Here is a 17,089-nt window from a genome sequence, read left to right as displayed (position 1 = left end):
GATGAGCACTCTTAAGGGCTGGAGGCTGGTACACGTGTGAAAATTGTATTAAGTTTAAAGATGTTGTATATTTTTGCTACTAACCTGGGAGGTCCTCTCATGCTCTGTAATTTAACTGATTCGGGAGAGAGGTGCCGCCCTTTTATGTCTTTAGGTTTCCTGTCCTTGAAGGGCAGATCCCCTCTCACATGGTGCTGTCATGGACTCCGAAACACACCGCTACCGGTAAGTAGCTAAGCATTTTTCTATTTACTGACAGCAAACACAACTCTTGAAAATATTTTAGAAAGTTGCAGAACTTTTCCTTGGACAACGAAAAGGATTTTCTAGGAGCCCTGGGGGATCGACGTAGATCCTGCGTCATCACTGATTTGGAAAGTGAAACGTTTGCAGATTTTGGCGCGGCACAATGCAACACTGTCGTTGCTGTAACAGACAGCTTTGTATATGGCGCTGATGCCAGTCCTGTCTGTGGGCTTGGTTCCTGTGCTGTGTAGTCAATGTCCACTGCCCCTGGGATCGGCTATGTAACGCCTCTGTCTGTTTGCGTTTAGCTTCCTTCAGATTAAGGAATACTGGAAAGAGAATCGCAACCTTCTCCGAGTGAAGAGACCAGGTACGACCACGTGTACGGTGTATACCATCAGTCCTGTTAGACGAACTGCACAAGATGGTGGAGCCTGCAGGACAGCCAGATGTATAGTCATCAGTGCATGCTGGGAACTGTAGTCCACCACCTAGAATGGGTAAAGCTAGGTCCACAGTCGTGATGCAGAAGAGATACACATAGCGAGCAGAAGCGTGGCAATACGCTGCGATATGGTTGATCTGTGAACGCCGGAATACCCCTTTAATATTTTATTGCTTTCTAATCTTTTTTTTTTCCTTTCTAGAAATGAGACGTCAGCTGATAAAGTACAACCGGCTGCTGGTGGTCGGCTTCCTCTGCAATCTTCCCAAAACGAAGCACGAGCTGGCGTCCATGACTCTGGATGTCAGCTGCCAGAACGTAAGTGTCATGTTCTCCTGCCGGAGTGACGTGCGACTGCAGCTGAGGGTCCGTAGGGCGAGAGCTGTTTCCAACCCCCAACTGCAGAACGTCCACGGAAGCTGTCTCATAAGCGAGTGTTCACATGTAGTGTTCTTCATGCATCTATTTTTTCTACATGAAAAACACAGTTTATGGCCGTAAAAACTGCAGCAAATATTTTGGGTATTTTTTATGTTTTTTTTTCATGCACATTTGGAGCCAATCTCAACAGAGGAAAAACTGCAATAAAAACAATGAAAGAAATCGCACCGCAGGTCAAAAAAACACAAGACGACATAATGCAAAGAATGACTGATGCTTGTATTTCTCATGGAAATTTCACATAAGAAAATGCATTAAAAACACTACATGAGAACAAGCCCTAGGGGAGTATTGCAATCCAAGAAGTTGGTTAGTCTAGCATCTGTGGGATCGGGGCCTCGCCGGGCCGTGTGTGGGATTGGGGCCTTGCCGGGCCGTGTGTGGGATCGGGGCCTCGCCGGGCCGTGTGTGGGATCGGGGTCTCGCCGGGCCGTGTGTGGGATCGGGGCCTCGCCTGGCCGTGTGTGGGATCGGGGCATCGCCGGGCCGTGTGTGGGATTGGGGCCGTGCCGTGTGTGGGATCGGGGCCTCGCCGGGCCGTTTGTAGGATCGGGGCCTCGCCGGGCCGTGTGTGGGATCGGGGCCTCGCCGGGCCGTGTAGGATCGGGGCATTGCCGGGCCGTGTGTGGGATCGGGGCCTCGCCGGGCCGTGTGTGGGATCGGGGCCTCGCCGGGCCGTGTGTGGGATCGGGGCCTCGCCGGGCCGTGTGTGGGATCGGGGCCTCGCCGGGCCGTGTGTGGGATCCGGGGCCTCGCCGGGCCGTGTAGGATCGGGGCCTCGCCGGGCCGATGAGGATCGGGGCATTGCCGGGCCGTGTGTGGGATCGGGGCCTCGCCGGGCCGTGTGTGGGATCGGGGCCTCGCCGGGCCGTGTAGGATCGGGGCCTCGCCGGGCCGATGAGGATCGGGGCATTGCCGGGCCGTGTGTGGGATCGGGGCCTCGCCGGGCCGTGTGTGGGATCGGGGCCTCGCCGGGCCGTGTAGGATCGGGGCCTCGCCGGGCCGATGAGGATCGGGGCATTGCCGGGCCGTGTGTGGGATCGGGGCCTCGCCGGGCCGTGTGTGGGATCGGGGCCTCGCCGGGCCGTGTGTGGGATCGGGCAATGTGTATGCAAAATCTTTCTAGGCGTCTATTTACACATTTTGGATTTTGTTTTTGTAAATAAATCTGTTGCAAATTCTAAGTTTCCAATGATCTGACGTGTGTGAAGCCCCCAGTGTGTGATTGTGGGGTCTCGGCGGCTTATATTTCATGGCTCTCACATCTTATGTATATCGCTCCCTGGTTCTCCGCAGGCTTCGATCATTTGTTTCACCATCGAAGGAGTATTTAAGGAAGGTTAGTAATGTCCTACTGTATAATGGGGAAATCACCAGGATTGAACAGATTAAAAAGCAAACTGCCTGGTCATTTATCGGGGGTCAGGACTCTTGGAGGGGAGACGGTCCATGCTAAACTGGGTAGATCAGCTAAAAAAAGTAAATGTCTGTGGGCAGCTTATAGGGGCTTCATCAGTCGTATGTGCAGTAATCCCCTCACTTTTGCACAGGGCGCTCCTGGCGATGGAGCACTGCAGCCTCTCCATTCTCAGGATCAGCCGGACTTCCAGTGATCATTAAGTGATGGCACATGCTAAGAATATGTCATCACTTACTTGTGGGAATACCCCTTTAAGTCTGTGTATGGGGTGTTCTTTGGATAGAAGCTAATACACTTTCTCCCGACAGTGAACCCGAGCTGCTGCAAGAACCCCGTCATCTTTTTCAGAAGGACGTTCATCATTGTCCCGAACTCTGAAGACAGGTACGAGAAATGGACTTACTGGAATTATAAGAATTTAACGCGTCCTCCAGTGGTAACTCTGCAAATCAATGAGCTGGAATCAGTGACGGACCGCAGTCTGGCCCCCCGCGCGCAGTCTGGCCCCCCGCGCGCAGTCATGTGTTGTATCTTTCCTCTAATTCTGGACGGATGGAGGTAACACATGATTGCAGGATCAGACTACACAAGGTTTGTCTGTAGTCTGTTGCTATGGTGGCACATAGATTTGCATGGGAGCTGTATACACACAATAATAGTTACAAAGTTACTTCATTTTTGATTGATGGGGGGGATCTGTCAGCTTGGGGACCCCTTCAATCACAAACAGAATGAAACAATGACCACTGCGCCACTCACTGTCTGTGACTGTTCACTCCAGATCCCATAGAAATGAATGGAGCTGGGGTCACACCTCCGCACCGCTCCTCTGCACGTGGGACGCACAATGGTGACAATTGCACAGAAGTTGCTTCTTGTTTTAAACTTTAACATTCATTTAAAGTATAAAGGGTTGTTGAAGTAATTATGGAAAAAAACACTTTTTGTGTCGTCCGTTGCCTCAATTTTCAAGAATTCCTTTAGTTCCTTTGTGTTTTCAGTATCTCTGCTTGCTGTCATTTGGTCCTAGTGGATACAATGAGTCCTGGGCACAAGAAAGGACCCCGATAACCACAACGTAACGAGCACATTACAGTTTAGGTTGCAATTGGACCACAGCAAGTAGAGGTCTGTAAAAGTGTTCAGACCATGATATCCATCCCCTTGCCGGGCGACCTCATCTCCGTACAATAGGGTCCTGGAGATATTTGTGGGGGGGGGCTAAGTTACAGATGTGTGTGACTCGGGGATACAGGTATGTGCGGAGAAATGATTGGAAGATCTGTAGATCGTAAATATAACGAGGACATAAAGGGCCTCTCCTCTGCGTCCCACCCATCTGCAGAACCTGTTTTCCCATGTTCTCGCATACCTGCAAGACCCCCAGGAGGAGTATGGAGAGACTGCCCCTCCATGGCTGCAGGACCCCCCAGGAGGAGGAGTAGTATGGAGAGATTGCCCCTCCATGGCTGCAGGACCCCAGGAGGAGGAGGAGTATGGAGAGACTGCCCCTCCATGGCTGCAGGACCCCCCAGGAGGAGGAGTATGGAGAGATTGCCCCTCCGTGGCTGCAGGACCCCCAGGAGGAAGAGTAGTTTGGAGAGACTGCCCCTCCGTGGCTGCAAGACCCCCAGGAGGAGGAGTATGGAGAGATTGCCCCTCCGTGGCTGCAGGACCCCCAGGAGGAAGAGTAGTTTGGAGAGACTGCCCCTCCGCGGGTGCAGGACCCCTGGGAGGAGGAGGAGTATGGAGAGATTGCCCCTCCGTGGCTGCAAGACCCCCAGGAGGAGGAGTATGGAGAGATGGCCCCTCCGTGGCTGCAGGACCCCCAGGAGGAGTATGGAGAGACTACCCCTCCATGACTGCAGGACCCCCAGGAGGAGGAGTTTGGAGAGATTGCCCCTCCATGGCTGCAGGACCCCCAGGAGGAGGAGTTTGGAGAGATTGCCCCTCCATGGCTGCAGGACCCCCAGGAGGAGGAGTTTGGAGAAACTGCCCCTCCATGGCTGCAGGACCCCCAGGAGGAGGAGTTTGGAGAAACTGCCCCTCCGCGGCTGCAGGACCCCCAGGAGGAGGAGTATGGAGAGACTGCCCCTCCATGGCTGCAGGACCCCCAGGAGGAGGAGTATGGAGAGACTGCCCCTCCATGGCTGCAGCACCCCCCAGGAGGAGGAGTAGTATGGAGAGATTCCCCCTCTATGGCTGCAGGACCTCCAGGAGGAGGAGTAGTTTGGAGAGATTGCCCCTCCATGGCTGCAAGACCCCCAGGATGAGCAGTATGGACATACTGCCCCTCCATGGCTGCAGGACCCCCAGGAGGAGGAGGAGTATGGAGAGATTGCCCCTCTGTGGCTGCAGGACCCCCAGGAGGAGGAGGAGTATGGAGAGATTGCCCCTCTGTGGCTGCAAGACCCCCAGGAGGAGCAGTATGGACATACTGCCCCTCCATGGCTGCAGAACCCCCAGGAGGAGGAGTATGGACAGACTGCCTCTCCATGGCTGCAGGACCCCCAGGAGGAGGAGTAGTTTGGAGAGACTGCCCCTCCGTGGCTGCAATACACCTCATACACACATGGCTCCGCTCCATACACTTCATACACACACTTACCATTGCAACCAGCACAGCAGAGTCCTGCAATCCATGGAGGTCCCGATCATGTGACCCGTGACTCCTCCCCTCCTGTGACCTCATCACAGGTCCTGTTTGCACAGAGCAGCCAATATGTGTGCTGCTCTACAGGACGGTGCAGGGATGGCCGGCTGATATTGCACACCGTGGGTTGTGAGCAGGGGCGCGCGCACCGCACTAGTGACAGCAAATGTCAGGGATTATGGAGAGTCGGCACCAGGTGTTCTGACCGCCGCTCTGCCGCCCCCTATCTTTCAGTGATGACTGCCGCCTGAAGCAAAGGGCTCAACTTGCCCCATGATAGCGGCGCCCATGGGTGTATGGAGCGGAGCTGAATGTGTACGAGGTGTATGGAGCAGAGCCGTTTGTATGAGGTGTATGGAGTGGAGCCGTGTGTGTATGAGGTGTATGGAGCGGAGCTGTTATGAATAGGTAATTCAGAACCACAATGGACTTTGAAGTTCAGAGCACACAAGTGACCTGACAAAAACCACAAAACATAGGACGAGCTCTGAGACGTGGAAACTCTGCTGACCGCAATCCCTAATCCTAACACACCACACTAGAGGCAGCCGTGGATTGCGCCTAACGCTCCCTATGCAACTCGGCACAGCCTGAGAAACTAGCTAGTCCTGAAGATAGAAAAATAAGCCTACCTTGCCTCAGAGAAATTCCCCAAAGGAAAAGGCAGCCCCCCACATATAATGACTGTGAGTAAGATGAAAAAACAAACACAGAGATGAAATAGATTTAGCAAAATGAGGCCCGACTTACTGAATAGACCGAGGATAGGAAAGATAGCTTTGCGGTTAACACAAAAACCTACAAACAACCACGCAGAGGGGCAAAAAGACCCTCCGCACCGACTAACGGTACGGAGGTGCTCCCTCTGCGTCTCAGAGCTTCCAGCAAGCAAGCAAAACCAAAAAAGCAAGCTGGACAGAAAATATAGCAACAAAAGTAACACAAGCAGAACTTAGCTTATGCTGAGCAGACAGGCCACAGGAACAATCCAGGAGGAAGCAAGACCAATACTAGAACATTGACTGGAGGCCAGGATCAAAGCACTAGGTGGAGTTAAATAGAGCAGCACCTAACGACTTAACCTCATCACCTGAGGAAGGAAATGCAGGAGCCGCAGTACCACTCGTGACCACAGGAGGGAGCTTGATCACAGAATTCACAACAGTACCCCCCCCCCTTGAGGAGGGGTCACCGAACCCTCACCAGAGCCCCCAGGCCGACCAGGATGAGCCATATGAAAGGCACGAACAAGATCGGCAGCATGGACATCAGAGGCAAAGACCCAGGAATTATCTTCCTGACCATAACCCTTCCACTTAACCAGATACTGGAGTTTCCGTCTCGAAACACGAGAATCCAAAATCTTCTCCACTATATTCTCCAACTCCCCCTCCACCAAAACCGGGGCAGGAGGATCAACAGATGGAACCACAGGCGCCACGTATCTCCGCAACAATGACCTATGGAATACGTTATGGATGGAAAATGAATCTGGAAGGGTCAAACGAAAAGACACAGAATTAAGAACCTCAGAAATCCTATACGGACCAATGAAACGAGGCTTAAACTTAGGAGAGGAAACCTTCATAGGAATATAACGAGATGACAACCAAACCAAATCCCCAACACGAAGTCGGGGACCCACACAGCGTCTGCGATTAGCGAAACGTTGAGCCTTCTCCTGGGACAAGGTCAAATTGTCCACTACATGAGTCCAAATCCGCTGCAACCTGTCCACCACAGTATCCACACCAGGACAGTCCGAAGACTCAACCTGTCCTGACGAGAAACGAGGATGGAACCCAGAATTGCAGAAAAACGGTGAAACCAAGGTAGCCGAGCTGGCCCGATTATTAAGAGCGAACTCAGCCAACGGCAAAAAGGACACCCAATCATCCTGATCAGCAGAAACAAAACATCTCAGATATGTTTCCAAGGTCTGATTGGTTCGTTCAGTCTGGCCATTAGTCTGAGGATGGAAAGCCGAGGAAAAAGACAAATCAATGCCCATCCTAGCACAAAAGGCTTGCCAAAACCTCGAAACAAACTGGGAACCTCTGTCAGAAACGATGTTCTCTGGAATGCCATGTAAACGAACCACATGCTGGAAGAACAATGGCACCAAATCAGAGGAGGAAGGTAATTTAGACAAGGGTACCAAATGGATCATCTTAGAGAAGCGATCACAAACTACCCAAATGACCGACATTTTTTGAGAGACGGGGAGATCCGAAATAAAATCCATAGAGATATGTTTCCAAGGCCTCTTCGGAATCGGCAAGGGCAAAAGCAACCCACTGGCACGAGAACAGCAAGGCTTAACCCGAGCACAAATCCCACAGGACTGCACAAAAGAACGCACATCCCGCGACAGAGACGGCCACCAAAAGGATCTAGCCACCAAATCTCTGGTACCAAAGATTCCAGGATGACCAGCTAACACCGAACAATGAACCTCAGAGATAACTTTATTCGTCCACCTATCAGGGACAAACAGTTTCTCTGCTGGGCAACGATCAGGTTTATTAGCCTGAAATTTTTGCAGCACTCGCCGCAAATCAGGGGAGATGGCAGACACAATTACTCCCTCTTTGAGAATACCCGCCGGCTCAGGCAAACCCGGAGAGTCGGGCACAAAACTCCTAAACAGGGCATCCGCCTTCACATTTTTAGAGCCCGGAAGGTACGAAACCACAAAGTCAAAACGGGAGAAAAACCGCGACCAACGAGCCTGTCTAGGATTCAACCGTTTGGCAGACTCGAGATAAGTCAAGTTCTTGTGATCAGTCAAGACCACCACGCGATGCTTAGCTCCTTCAAGCCAATGACGCCACTCCTCGAATGCCCACTTCATGGCCAGCAACTCTCGATTGCCCACATCATAATTTCACTCAGCAGGCGAAAACTTACTGGAAAAGAAGGCGCATGGCTTCATCACCGAGCAATCAGCACCTCTTTGCGACAAAACAGCCCCTGCTCCAATCTCAGAAGCATCAACCTCGACCTGGAATGGAAGCAAAACATCTGGTTGACACAGCACAGGGGCAGAAGAAAAACGACTTTTTAACTCTCGAAAAGCTTCCACAGCAGCAGAAGACCAATTGACCACATCAGCACCCTTCTTGGTCAAATCGGTCAATGGTTTAGCAATACTAGAAAAATTACAGATGAAGCGACGATAAAAATTAGCAAAGCCAAGGAACTTTTGCAGACTCTTCAGAGATGTCGGCTGAGTCCAATCATAAATGGCCTGGACCTTAACAGGGTCCATCTCGATAGTAGAAGGGGAAAAGATGAACCCCAAAAATGAAACCTTCTGAACACCAAAGAGACACTTTGATCCCTTCACAAACAAAGAATTAGCACGCAGAACCTGGAACACCATTCTGACCTGCTTCACATGAGACTCCCAATCATCCGAGAAGACCAAAATATCATCCAAGTATACAATCAGGAATTTATCCAGGTACTCTCGGAAGATGTCATGCATAAAGGACTGAAATACTGATGGAGCATTGGCAAGTCCGAATGGCATAACTAGGTACTCAAAATGGCCCTCGGGCGTATTAAATGCAGTTTTCCATTCATCGCCCCGTTTAATACGCACAAGATTATATGCACCACGAAGATCTATCTTGGTGAACCAACTAGCCCCCTTAATCCGAGCAAACAAATCAGATAGTAGCGGCAAGGGGTACTGAAATTTGACCGTGATTTTATTTAGAAGGCGGTAATCAATACAAGGTCTCAGCGAACCATCCTTCTTGGCCACAAAAAAGAACCCTGCTCCCAATGGCGATGACGACGGACGAATATGACCCTTCTCCAAGGATTCTTTTACGTAACTCCGCATAGCGGCGTGCTCAGGTACAGATAAATTAAACAGTCGACCCTTAGGAAACTTACTACCAGGAATCAACTCGATAGCACAATCACAATCCCTATGCGGAGGTAGGGCATTGGACTTGGGCTCATCGAATACATCCCGGTAATCAGACAAGAACTCTGGGACCTCAGAAGGGGTGGATGATGAGATAGACAGAAATGGAACATCACCATGTACCCCCTGACAACCCCAGCTGGACACAGACATTGATTTCCAATCTAATACTGGGTTATGGACTTGTAGCCATGGCAACCCCAACACGACCACATCATGCAGATTATACAACACCAGAAAGCGAATATCCTCCTGATGCGCAGGAGCCATGCACATGGTCAGCTGGGTCCAATACTGAGGCTTATTCTTGGCCAAAGGCGTATCATCAATTCCTCTCAATGGAATAGGACACTGCAAGGGCTCCAAGACAAACCCACAGCGCCTAGCAAACTCCAAGTCCATCAAATTCAGGGCAGCGCCTGAATCCACAGATGCCATGACAGAATAGGAAGACAAAGAACAAATCAAAGTAACGGACAAAAGAAATTTCGACTGTACCGTACCAATGGTGGCAGACCTAGCGAACCGCTTAGTGCGCTTAGGACAATCGGAGATAGCATGAGTGGAATCACCGCAGTAGAAACACAGCCCATTCTGACGTCTGTGTTCTTGCCTTTCAGCTCTGGTCAAAGTCCTATCGCACTGCATAGGCTCAGGTTTATGCTCAGATAATACCGCCAAATGGTGCACAGATTTACGCTCACGCAAGCGTCGACCGATCTGAATGGCCAAAGACATAGACTCATTCAGACCAGCAGGCATAGGAAATCCCACCATGACATCCTTAAGGGCTTCAGAGAGACCCTTTCTGAAGATTGCTGCCAGGGCACATTCATTCCATTGAGTGAGCACAGACCACTTTCTAAACTTCTGACAATAAATCTCTATCTCATCCTGACCCTGACACAGAGCCAGCAAATTTTTCTCTGCCTGATCCACTGGATTAGGTTCATCGTACAGCAATCCGAGCGCCTGAAAAAGCGCATCAATATTACATAATGCAGGATCTCCTGGCGCAAGGGAAAATGCCCAGTCCTGAGGGTCGCCACGTAAAAAAGAAATAATAATCTTTACTTGTTGAACTGGGTCACCAGAGGAGCGAGGTTTCAACGCCAGAAACAGTTTGCAATTATTTTTGAAACTCAGAAATTTAGCTCTATCTCCAGAAAACAAATCAGGAATAGGAATTCTTGGTTCTAACATAGAATTCTGAGCCACAAAGTCTTGAATATTTTGTACTCTTGCCGTGAGCTGATCCACACATGAAGACAGACCTTTAATGTCCATCACTACACCTGTGTCCTGAACCACCCAAATGTCTAGGGGAAAAAAAAGGCAAAACACAGTGCAAAGAAAAAAAAATGGTCTCAGAACTTCTTTTTTCCCTCTATTGAGAAGCATAGTACTTTGGGCCTCCAGTACTGTTATGAATAGGTAATTCAGAACCACAATGGACCTTGAAGTTCAGAGCACACAAGTGACCTGACAAAAACCACAAAACATAGGACGAGCTCTGAGACGTGGAAACTCTGCTGACCGCAATCCCTAAACCTATCAAACCACACTAGAGGCAGCCGTGGATTGCGCCTAACGCTCCCTATGCAACTCGGCACAGCCTGAGAAACTAGCTAGTCCTGAAGATAGAAAAATAAGCCTACCTTGCCTCAGAGAAATTCCCCAAAGGAAAAGGCAGCCCCCCACATATGACTGTGAGTAAGATGAAAAAACAAACACAGAGATGAAATAGATTTAGCAAAGTGAGGCCCGACTTACTGAATAGACCGAGGATAGGAAAGATATTTTTGCGGTCAACACAAAAACCTACAAACAACCACGCAGAGGGGCAAAAAGACCCTCCGCACCGACTAACGGTACGGAGGTGCTCCCTCTGCGTCTCAGAGCTTCCAGCAAGCAAGCAAAACCAAAAAAGCAAGCTGGACAGAAAATATAGCAACAAAAGTAACACAAGCAGAACTTAGCTTATGCTGAGCAGACAGGCCACAGGAACAATCCAGGAGGAAGCAAGACCAATACTAGAACATTGACTGGAGGCCAGGATCAAAGCACTAGGTGGAGTTAAATGGAGCAGCACCTAACGACTTAACCTCATCACCTGAGGAAGGAAACTCAGAAGCCGCAGTACCACTCGTGACCACAGAAGGGAGCTTGATCACAGAATTCACAACACGGAGCTGAATGTGTATGAGGTGTACGGAGCGGAGCCGTGTGTGTACGAGGTATATGGAGCGGAGCCGTGTGTACGAGGTGTATGGAGCGGAGCTGAATGTGTATGAGGTGTATGGAGCGGAGCTGAATGTGTACGAGGTGTATGGAGCGGAGCTGAATGTGTATGAGGTGTATGGAGCGGAGCTGAATGTGTACGAGGTGTATGGAGCGGAGCTGAATGTGTACGAGGTGTACGGAGCAGAGCCGTGTGTGTACGAGGTGTATGGAGCGGAGTCGTGTGTACGAGGTGTATGGAGCGGAGTCGTGTGTACGAGGTGTATGGAGCGGAGCCGTGTGTACGAGGTGTATGGAGCGGAGTCGTGTGTACGAGGTGTATGGAGCAGAGTCATGTGTACGAGGTGTATGGCGCGGAGCAAAGTGTGTACGAGGTGTATGGAGCGGAGCTGAATGTGTATGAGGTGTACGGAGCAGAGCCGTGTGTGTACGAGGTGTACGGAGCAGAGCCGTGTGTGTACGAGGTGTACAGAGCAGAGCCGTGAGTGTACGAGGTGTATGGAGCAGAGCTGAATGTGTATGAGGTGTAAGGAGCGAAGCCGGGTGTGTATGAGGTGTACTGAGCGAGCTGCATGTGTATGAGGTGTATGGAGCAGAGCCAGGTGTGTATGAGGTGTATGGAGCAGAGCCGCGTGTGTGCGAGGTGTATGGAGCGGAGCCGCGTGAGTACGGAGTGGAGACATATTTGCAAGGTGTACGGAGCTCAGCCGCGTGTGTAGGAGTAACTTTGTGGCCATTATACAGTATGGAGCATTATGTGTGCCCATTATACAGTATAGAACACTGTGTGGCCATTATACAGTATGGAGCATCATGTGTGCCCATTATACAGTATGGAGCATTATGTGTGCCCATTATACAGTATGGGGAATTGTGTGGCCATTATACAGTATGGAGCATCATGAGTGGCCATTATACAGTATAGAGCACTGTGTGTGGCCATTATACAGTATGGAGCATCATGTGTGGCCATTACACAGTATGGAGCACTGTGTGGCAATTATACAGTATGGAGCATCATGTGTGGCCATTTTACAGTATGGAGCACTGTGTGGCCATTATACAGAATGGAGCGTCATGTGTGGCCATTATACAGTATGGAGTATCATGTGGGGCTCATTATACTGTATGGAGCAATATATGGGGCTCATTATACTGTATGGAGCAATATATGGGGCGTTATTCTGTATGGGGTGCGGTGCGGTGCCTACAATTCTGTATGGAGCAATATATGGGGCTCATTATCCTGTATGGAGCAATATAATGGCCACACAGTGCTACATATCATATGTGGCCATTATACAGTATGTAGCATGTGTGGCCATTATACAGTATGGAGCATCATGTGTGGCCATTATACAGTATGGAGCATCATGTGTGGCCATTATACAGTATGGAGCATGTGTGGCCATTATACAGTATGGAGCATCATGTGTGGCCATTGTACAGTACAGAGCATGTGTGGCCATTATACAGTATGGAGCATCATGTGTGGCCATTATACAGTATGGAGCATGTGTGGCCATTATACAGTATGGAGCATCATGTGTGGCCATTATACAGTATGGAGCACCATGTGTGGCCATTATACAGTATGGAGCACCATGTGTGGCCATTATACAGTATGGAGCACCATGTGTGGCCATTATACAGTATGGAGCATCATGTGTGGCCATTATACTGTATGGAGCAATATATGGGGTTCATTATACTGTATGGAGCAATATATGGGGCGTTATTCTGTATGGGGCGCTGTGCGGTGCCTACAATACTGTATGGAGCAATATATAGGGCTCATTATTCTGTATGGAGCACTGTGGTGCCCAGAATACTGTATGGAGGACTATACGGTCTGATTTATGACCTATTGTAGAATGTACAATAGTTATCACTCATGTAATGTATGGGGGGACTGTATATGAGATGGGAGCCCTATAGGGGGGGTTGTACTGTATATGTGTTTATGGGGGCGCCGTTTTGAAGTTGGCCTCAGGCAGCAGTGTGGCTAGGTTCACCCTGGCTGCAAGACCCCCAGGAGGAGGAGTAGTTTGGAGAGACTGCCCCTCCGTGGCTGCGAGACCCCCCAGGAGGAGCTGAATGGCCGCCCGGTGCTCCCTGCTGCTTCTTCTAAACCTATGGATTGATGATCTTCGTCCGTGCCGCGGACTTGCCGTGTAGTGTCAGGGCGCATGTGCGACCATTCCGCTCCTCCTGCAGTGGTCTTGCAGCCGTGGAGGGGCAGAGTGCGTGTGGGCCTGGACGTTTTGTAAAATTTATATTTTTATTTTTTTCCAGCGTTTTCAAGATCTCTGCTTGCTGTTAATGAGTGAGAAATTGACAACATTTTGTTTCCTTTTTTGTGATCGTTCCATTTGGTGTTTTGGTTTTTTTTTCCTTTTTTTTTTTTCCAGCGCTCAGATTTTGAATGATCAGATGGTTATAGTGAATGCGTACAGGGGTCCGCAAGAAACGCCGCCATGTGAGTCCCCCAAATCCGTCCTGGCAATCGTCGAGAAAGCCCCTTCCACCGGCGCAAGCGACACCGTCCAGTCCTTCTCTACCTACACGAAGATGAAACCAGACTGGTCTCTGAAGTGAGTGATGCCGGCCCCTCATCCGGTGCTGGGGGGTCTGCAACTTCATATTAGGCCGGCGTCACACTAGCGAGTTTTACGGACGTATGAGCGCATAAAATGCGTCCGTAAAACACGCCTAACAAACGTCCCAATTCTCTATGCCCCTGCTCCTATCTGCCGTATTTTACTGATCAGTACTATACGGCTTTCTACGGCCGTAGAAAATCGCAGCATGCTGCGTTTGTCACCGTATTGCGCAAAAAAAAATGCCAATGAAAGTCTATGAAAGCCCCAAAAATACGGATTACACACGGACCAGCAGTGTGACTTGCGAGAAATACGCAGCGGTGTTAGAGAGAAAAGACGGCAATTCAGTGCGGTGTACAGTAAAATCACACTGACAGCTTCCAGTAGAATAGGTAGAATAAATGTGTACACATAGAATAGGTATATATATATATATATATATATACAGTGGGGCAAAAAGTATTTAGTCAGTCAGCAATAGTGCAAGTTCCACCACTTAAAAAGATGAGAGGCGTCTGTAATTTACATCATAGGTAGACCTCAACTATGGGAGACAAACTGAGAAAAAAAAATCCAGAAAATCACATTGTCTGTTTTTTTAACATTTTATTTGCATATTATGGTGGAAAATAAGTATTTGGTCAGAAACAAAATTTCATCTCAATACTTTGTAATATATCCTTTGTTGGCAATGACAGAGGTCAAACGTTTTCTGTAAGTCTTCACAAGGTTGCCACACACTGTTGTTGGTATGTTGGCCCATTCCTCCATGCAGATCTCCTCTAGAGCAGTGATGTTTTGGGCTTTTCGCTTGGCAACACGGACTTTCAACTCCCTCCAAAGGTTTTCTATAGGGTTGAGATCTGGAGACTGGCTAGGCCACTCCAGGACCTTGAAATGCTTCTTACGAAGCCACTCCTTCATTGCCCTGGCGGTGTGCTTTGGATCATTGTCATGTTGAAAGACCCAGCCACGTTTCATCTTCAATGCCCTTGCTGATGGAAGGAGGTTTGCACTCAAAATCTCACGATACATGACCCCATTCATTCTTTCATGTACCCGGATCAGTCGTCCTGGCCCCTTTGCAGAGAAACAGCCCCAAAGCATGATGTTTCCACCACCATGCTTTACAGTAGGTATGGTGTTTGATGGATGCAACTCAGTATTCTTTTTCCTCCAAACACGACAAGTTGTGTTTCTACCAAACAGTTCCAGTTTGGTTTCATCAGACCATAGAACATTCTCCCAAAACTCCTCTGGATCATCCAAATGCTCTCTAGCAAACTTCAGACGGGCCCGGACATGTACTGGCTTAAGCAGTGGGACACGTCTGGCACTGCAGAATCTGAGTCCATGGTGGCGTAGTGTGTTACTTATGGTAGGCCTTGTTACATTGGTCCCAGCTCTCTGCAGTTCATTCACTAGGTCCCCCCGCGTGGTTCTGGGATTTTTGCTCACCGTTCTTGTGATCATTCTGACCCCACGGGGTGGGATTTTGCGTGGAGCCCCAGATCGAGGGAGATTATCAGTGGTCTTGTATGTCTTCCATTTTCTAATTATTGCTCCCACTGTTGATTTCTTCACTCCAAGCTGGTTGGCTATTGCAGATTCAGTCTTCCCAGCCTGGTGCAGGGCTACAATTTTGTTTCTGGTGTCCTTTGACCGCTCTTTGGTCTTCACCATAGTGGAGTTTGGAGTCAGACTGTTTGAGGGTGTGCACAGGTGTCTTTTTATACTGATAACAAGTTTAAACAGGTGCCATTACTACAGGTAATGAGTGGAGGAAAGAGGAGACTCTTAAAGAAGAAGTTACAGGTCTGTGAGAGCCAGAAATCTTGATTGTTTGTTTCTGACCAAATACTTATTTTCCACCATAATATGCAAAAAAAATGTTAAAAAAACAGACAATGTGATTTTCTGGATTTTTTTTTCTCAGTTTGTCTCCCATAGTTGAGGTCTACCTATGATGTAAATTACAGACGCCTCTCATCTTTTTGAGTGGTGGAACTTGCACTATTGCTGACTGACTAAATACTTTTTTGCCCCACTGTATATATATTTATATATATGTCAGTAGACACATATATGTATATATATTATTACTTCATACAGCGCTAGATAGCTTTAAAGCCGGTAATTCTTTTGCTATCTCCTTCCTAAACCCGACATGATATGAGACATGGTTTACATACAGTAATATATCCCCATTTTTTTTTTTGCATATTCCACACTACTAATGTTAGTAGTGTGTATATGCAACGTTTGGCTGTTCTAGCTATTAAATTAAAGGGTTAAATGGCGTAAAAATTGGCGTGGGCTCCCGCGCAATTTTCTCCGCCAGAGTAGTAAAGCCAGTGACTGAGGGCAGATATTAATAGCCTGGAGAGGGTCCATGGTTATTGCCCCCCCCCCCCCCTGGCTAAAAACATCTGCCCCAAGCCACCCCAGAAAAGGCACATCTGGAAGATGCGCCTATTCTGGCACTTGGCCACTCTCTTCCCATTCCCGTGTAGCGGTGGGATATGGGGTAATGAAGGGTTAATGCCACCTTGCTATTGTAAGGTGACATTAAGCCAAATTAATAATGGATAGGCGTCAATTATGACACCTATCCATTATTAATCCAATAGTAGTAAAGGGTTAAAAAAAACACAAACACATTATTTAAAAGTATTTTAATGAAATAAAAACAAAGGTTGTTGTAATATTTTATTCTACGCTCAATCCTTCTGAAGACCCTCGCTCTGTAACAAAGAAAAAATAATAAACCAACAATATACATACCTTCCGAAGATCTGTAACGTTCCACGATGTAAATCCATCTGAAGGGGTTAAAATATTTTACAGCCAGGGGCTCTGCTAATGCAGCAGTGCTCGTGGCTGCAAAACCCCGGGGAATGAAGGTAAAGTAGGTCAATGACCTATATTTACCTTCATTCGCGGTGATGCGCCCTCTACTGGTTGTCCTCATATGAGCTCGAGCCTGGGAGCTTTCTAGGAAAGTTCCCACGCTCGAGGAACAGCCAGCAGAGGGCGCCTCACCGCGAATGAAGGTAACTACAGGTCATTGACCTACTTTACCTTCATTCCCCGGGGTTTT

General features: G+C 48.9%; 1 protein-coding gene across 1 annotated transcript in view; it reads left to right on the top strand.

Annotated features, from left to right (window-relative positions):
- Window positions 1-17,089, top strand: part of LOC138637648 (nuclear RNA export factor 1-like) — a 70,274-nt gene that overhangs the window by 48,284 nt on the left and 4,901 nt on the right. The window contains exons 15-19 of the mRNA XM_069726484.1: window positions 555-616; window positions 894-1,009; window positions 2,429-2,471; window positions 2,861-2,936; window positions 13,798-13,980. Of these exons, the coding sequence (XP_069582585.1) occupies window positions 555-616; window positions 894-1,009; window positions 2,429-2,471; window positions 2,861-2,936; window positions 13,798-13,980 (480 nt within the window). The remainder of the gene's footprint in view (window positions 1-554; window positions 617-893; window positions 1,010-2,428; window positions 2,472-2,860; window positions 2,937-13,797; window positions 13,981-17,089) is intronic.

Source organism: Ranitomeya imitator, chromosome 5, assembly GCF_032444005.1.
Source record: "Ranitomeya imitator isolate aRanImi1 chromosome 5, aRanImi1.pri, whole genome shotgun sequence".
Taxonomy (NCBI): domain Eukaryota; kingdom Metazoa; phylum Chordata; class Amphibia; order Anura; family Dendrobatidae; genus Ranitomeya; species Ranitomeya imitator.
This window is presented reverse-complemented; position numbering and strand designations above follow the sequence as displayed.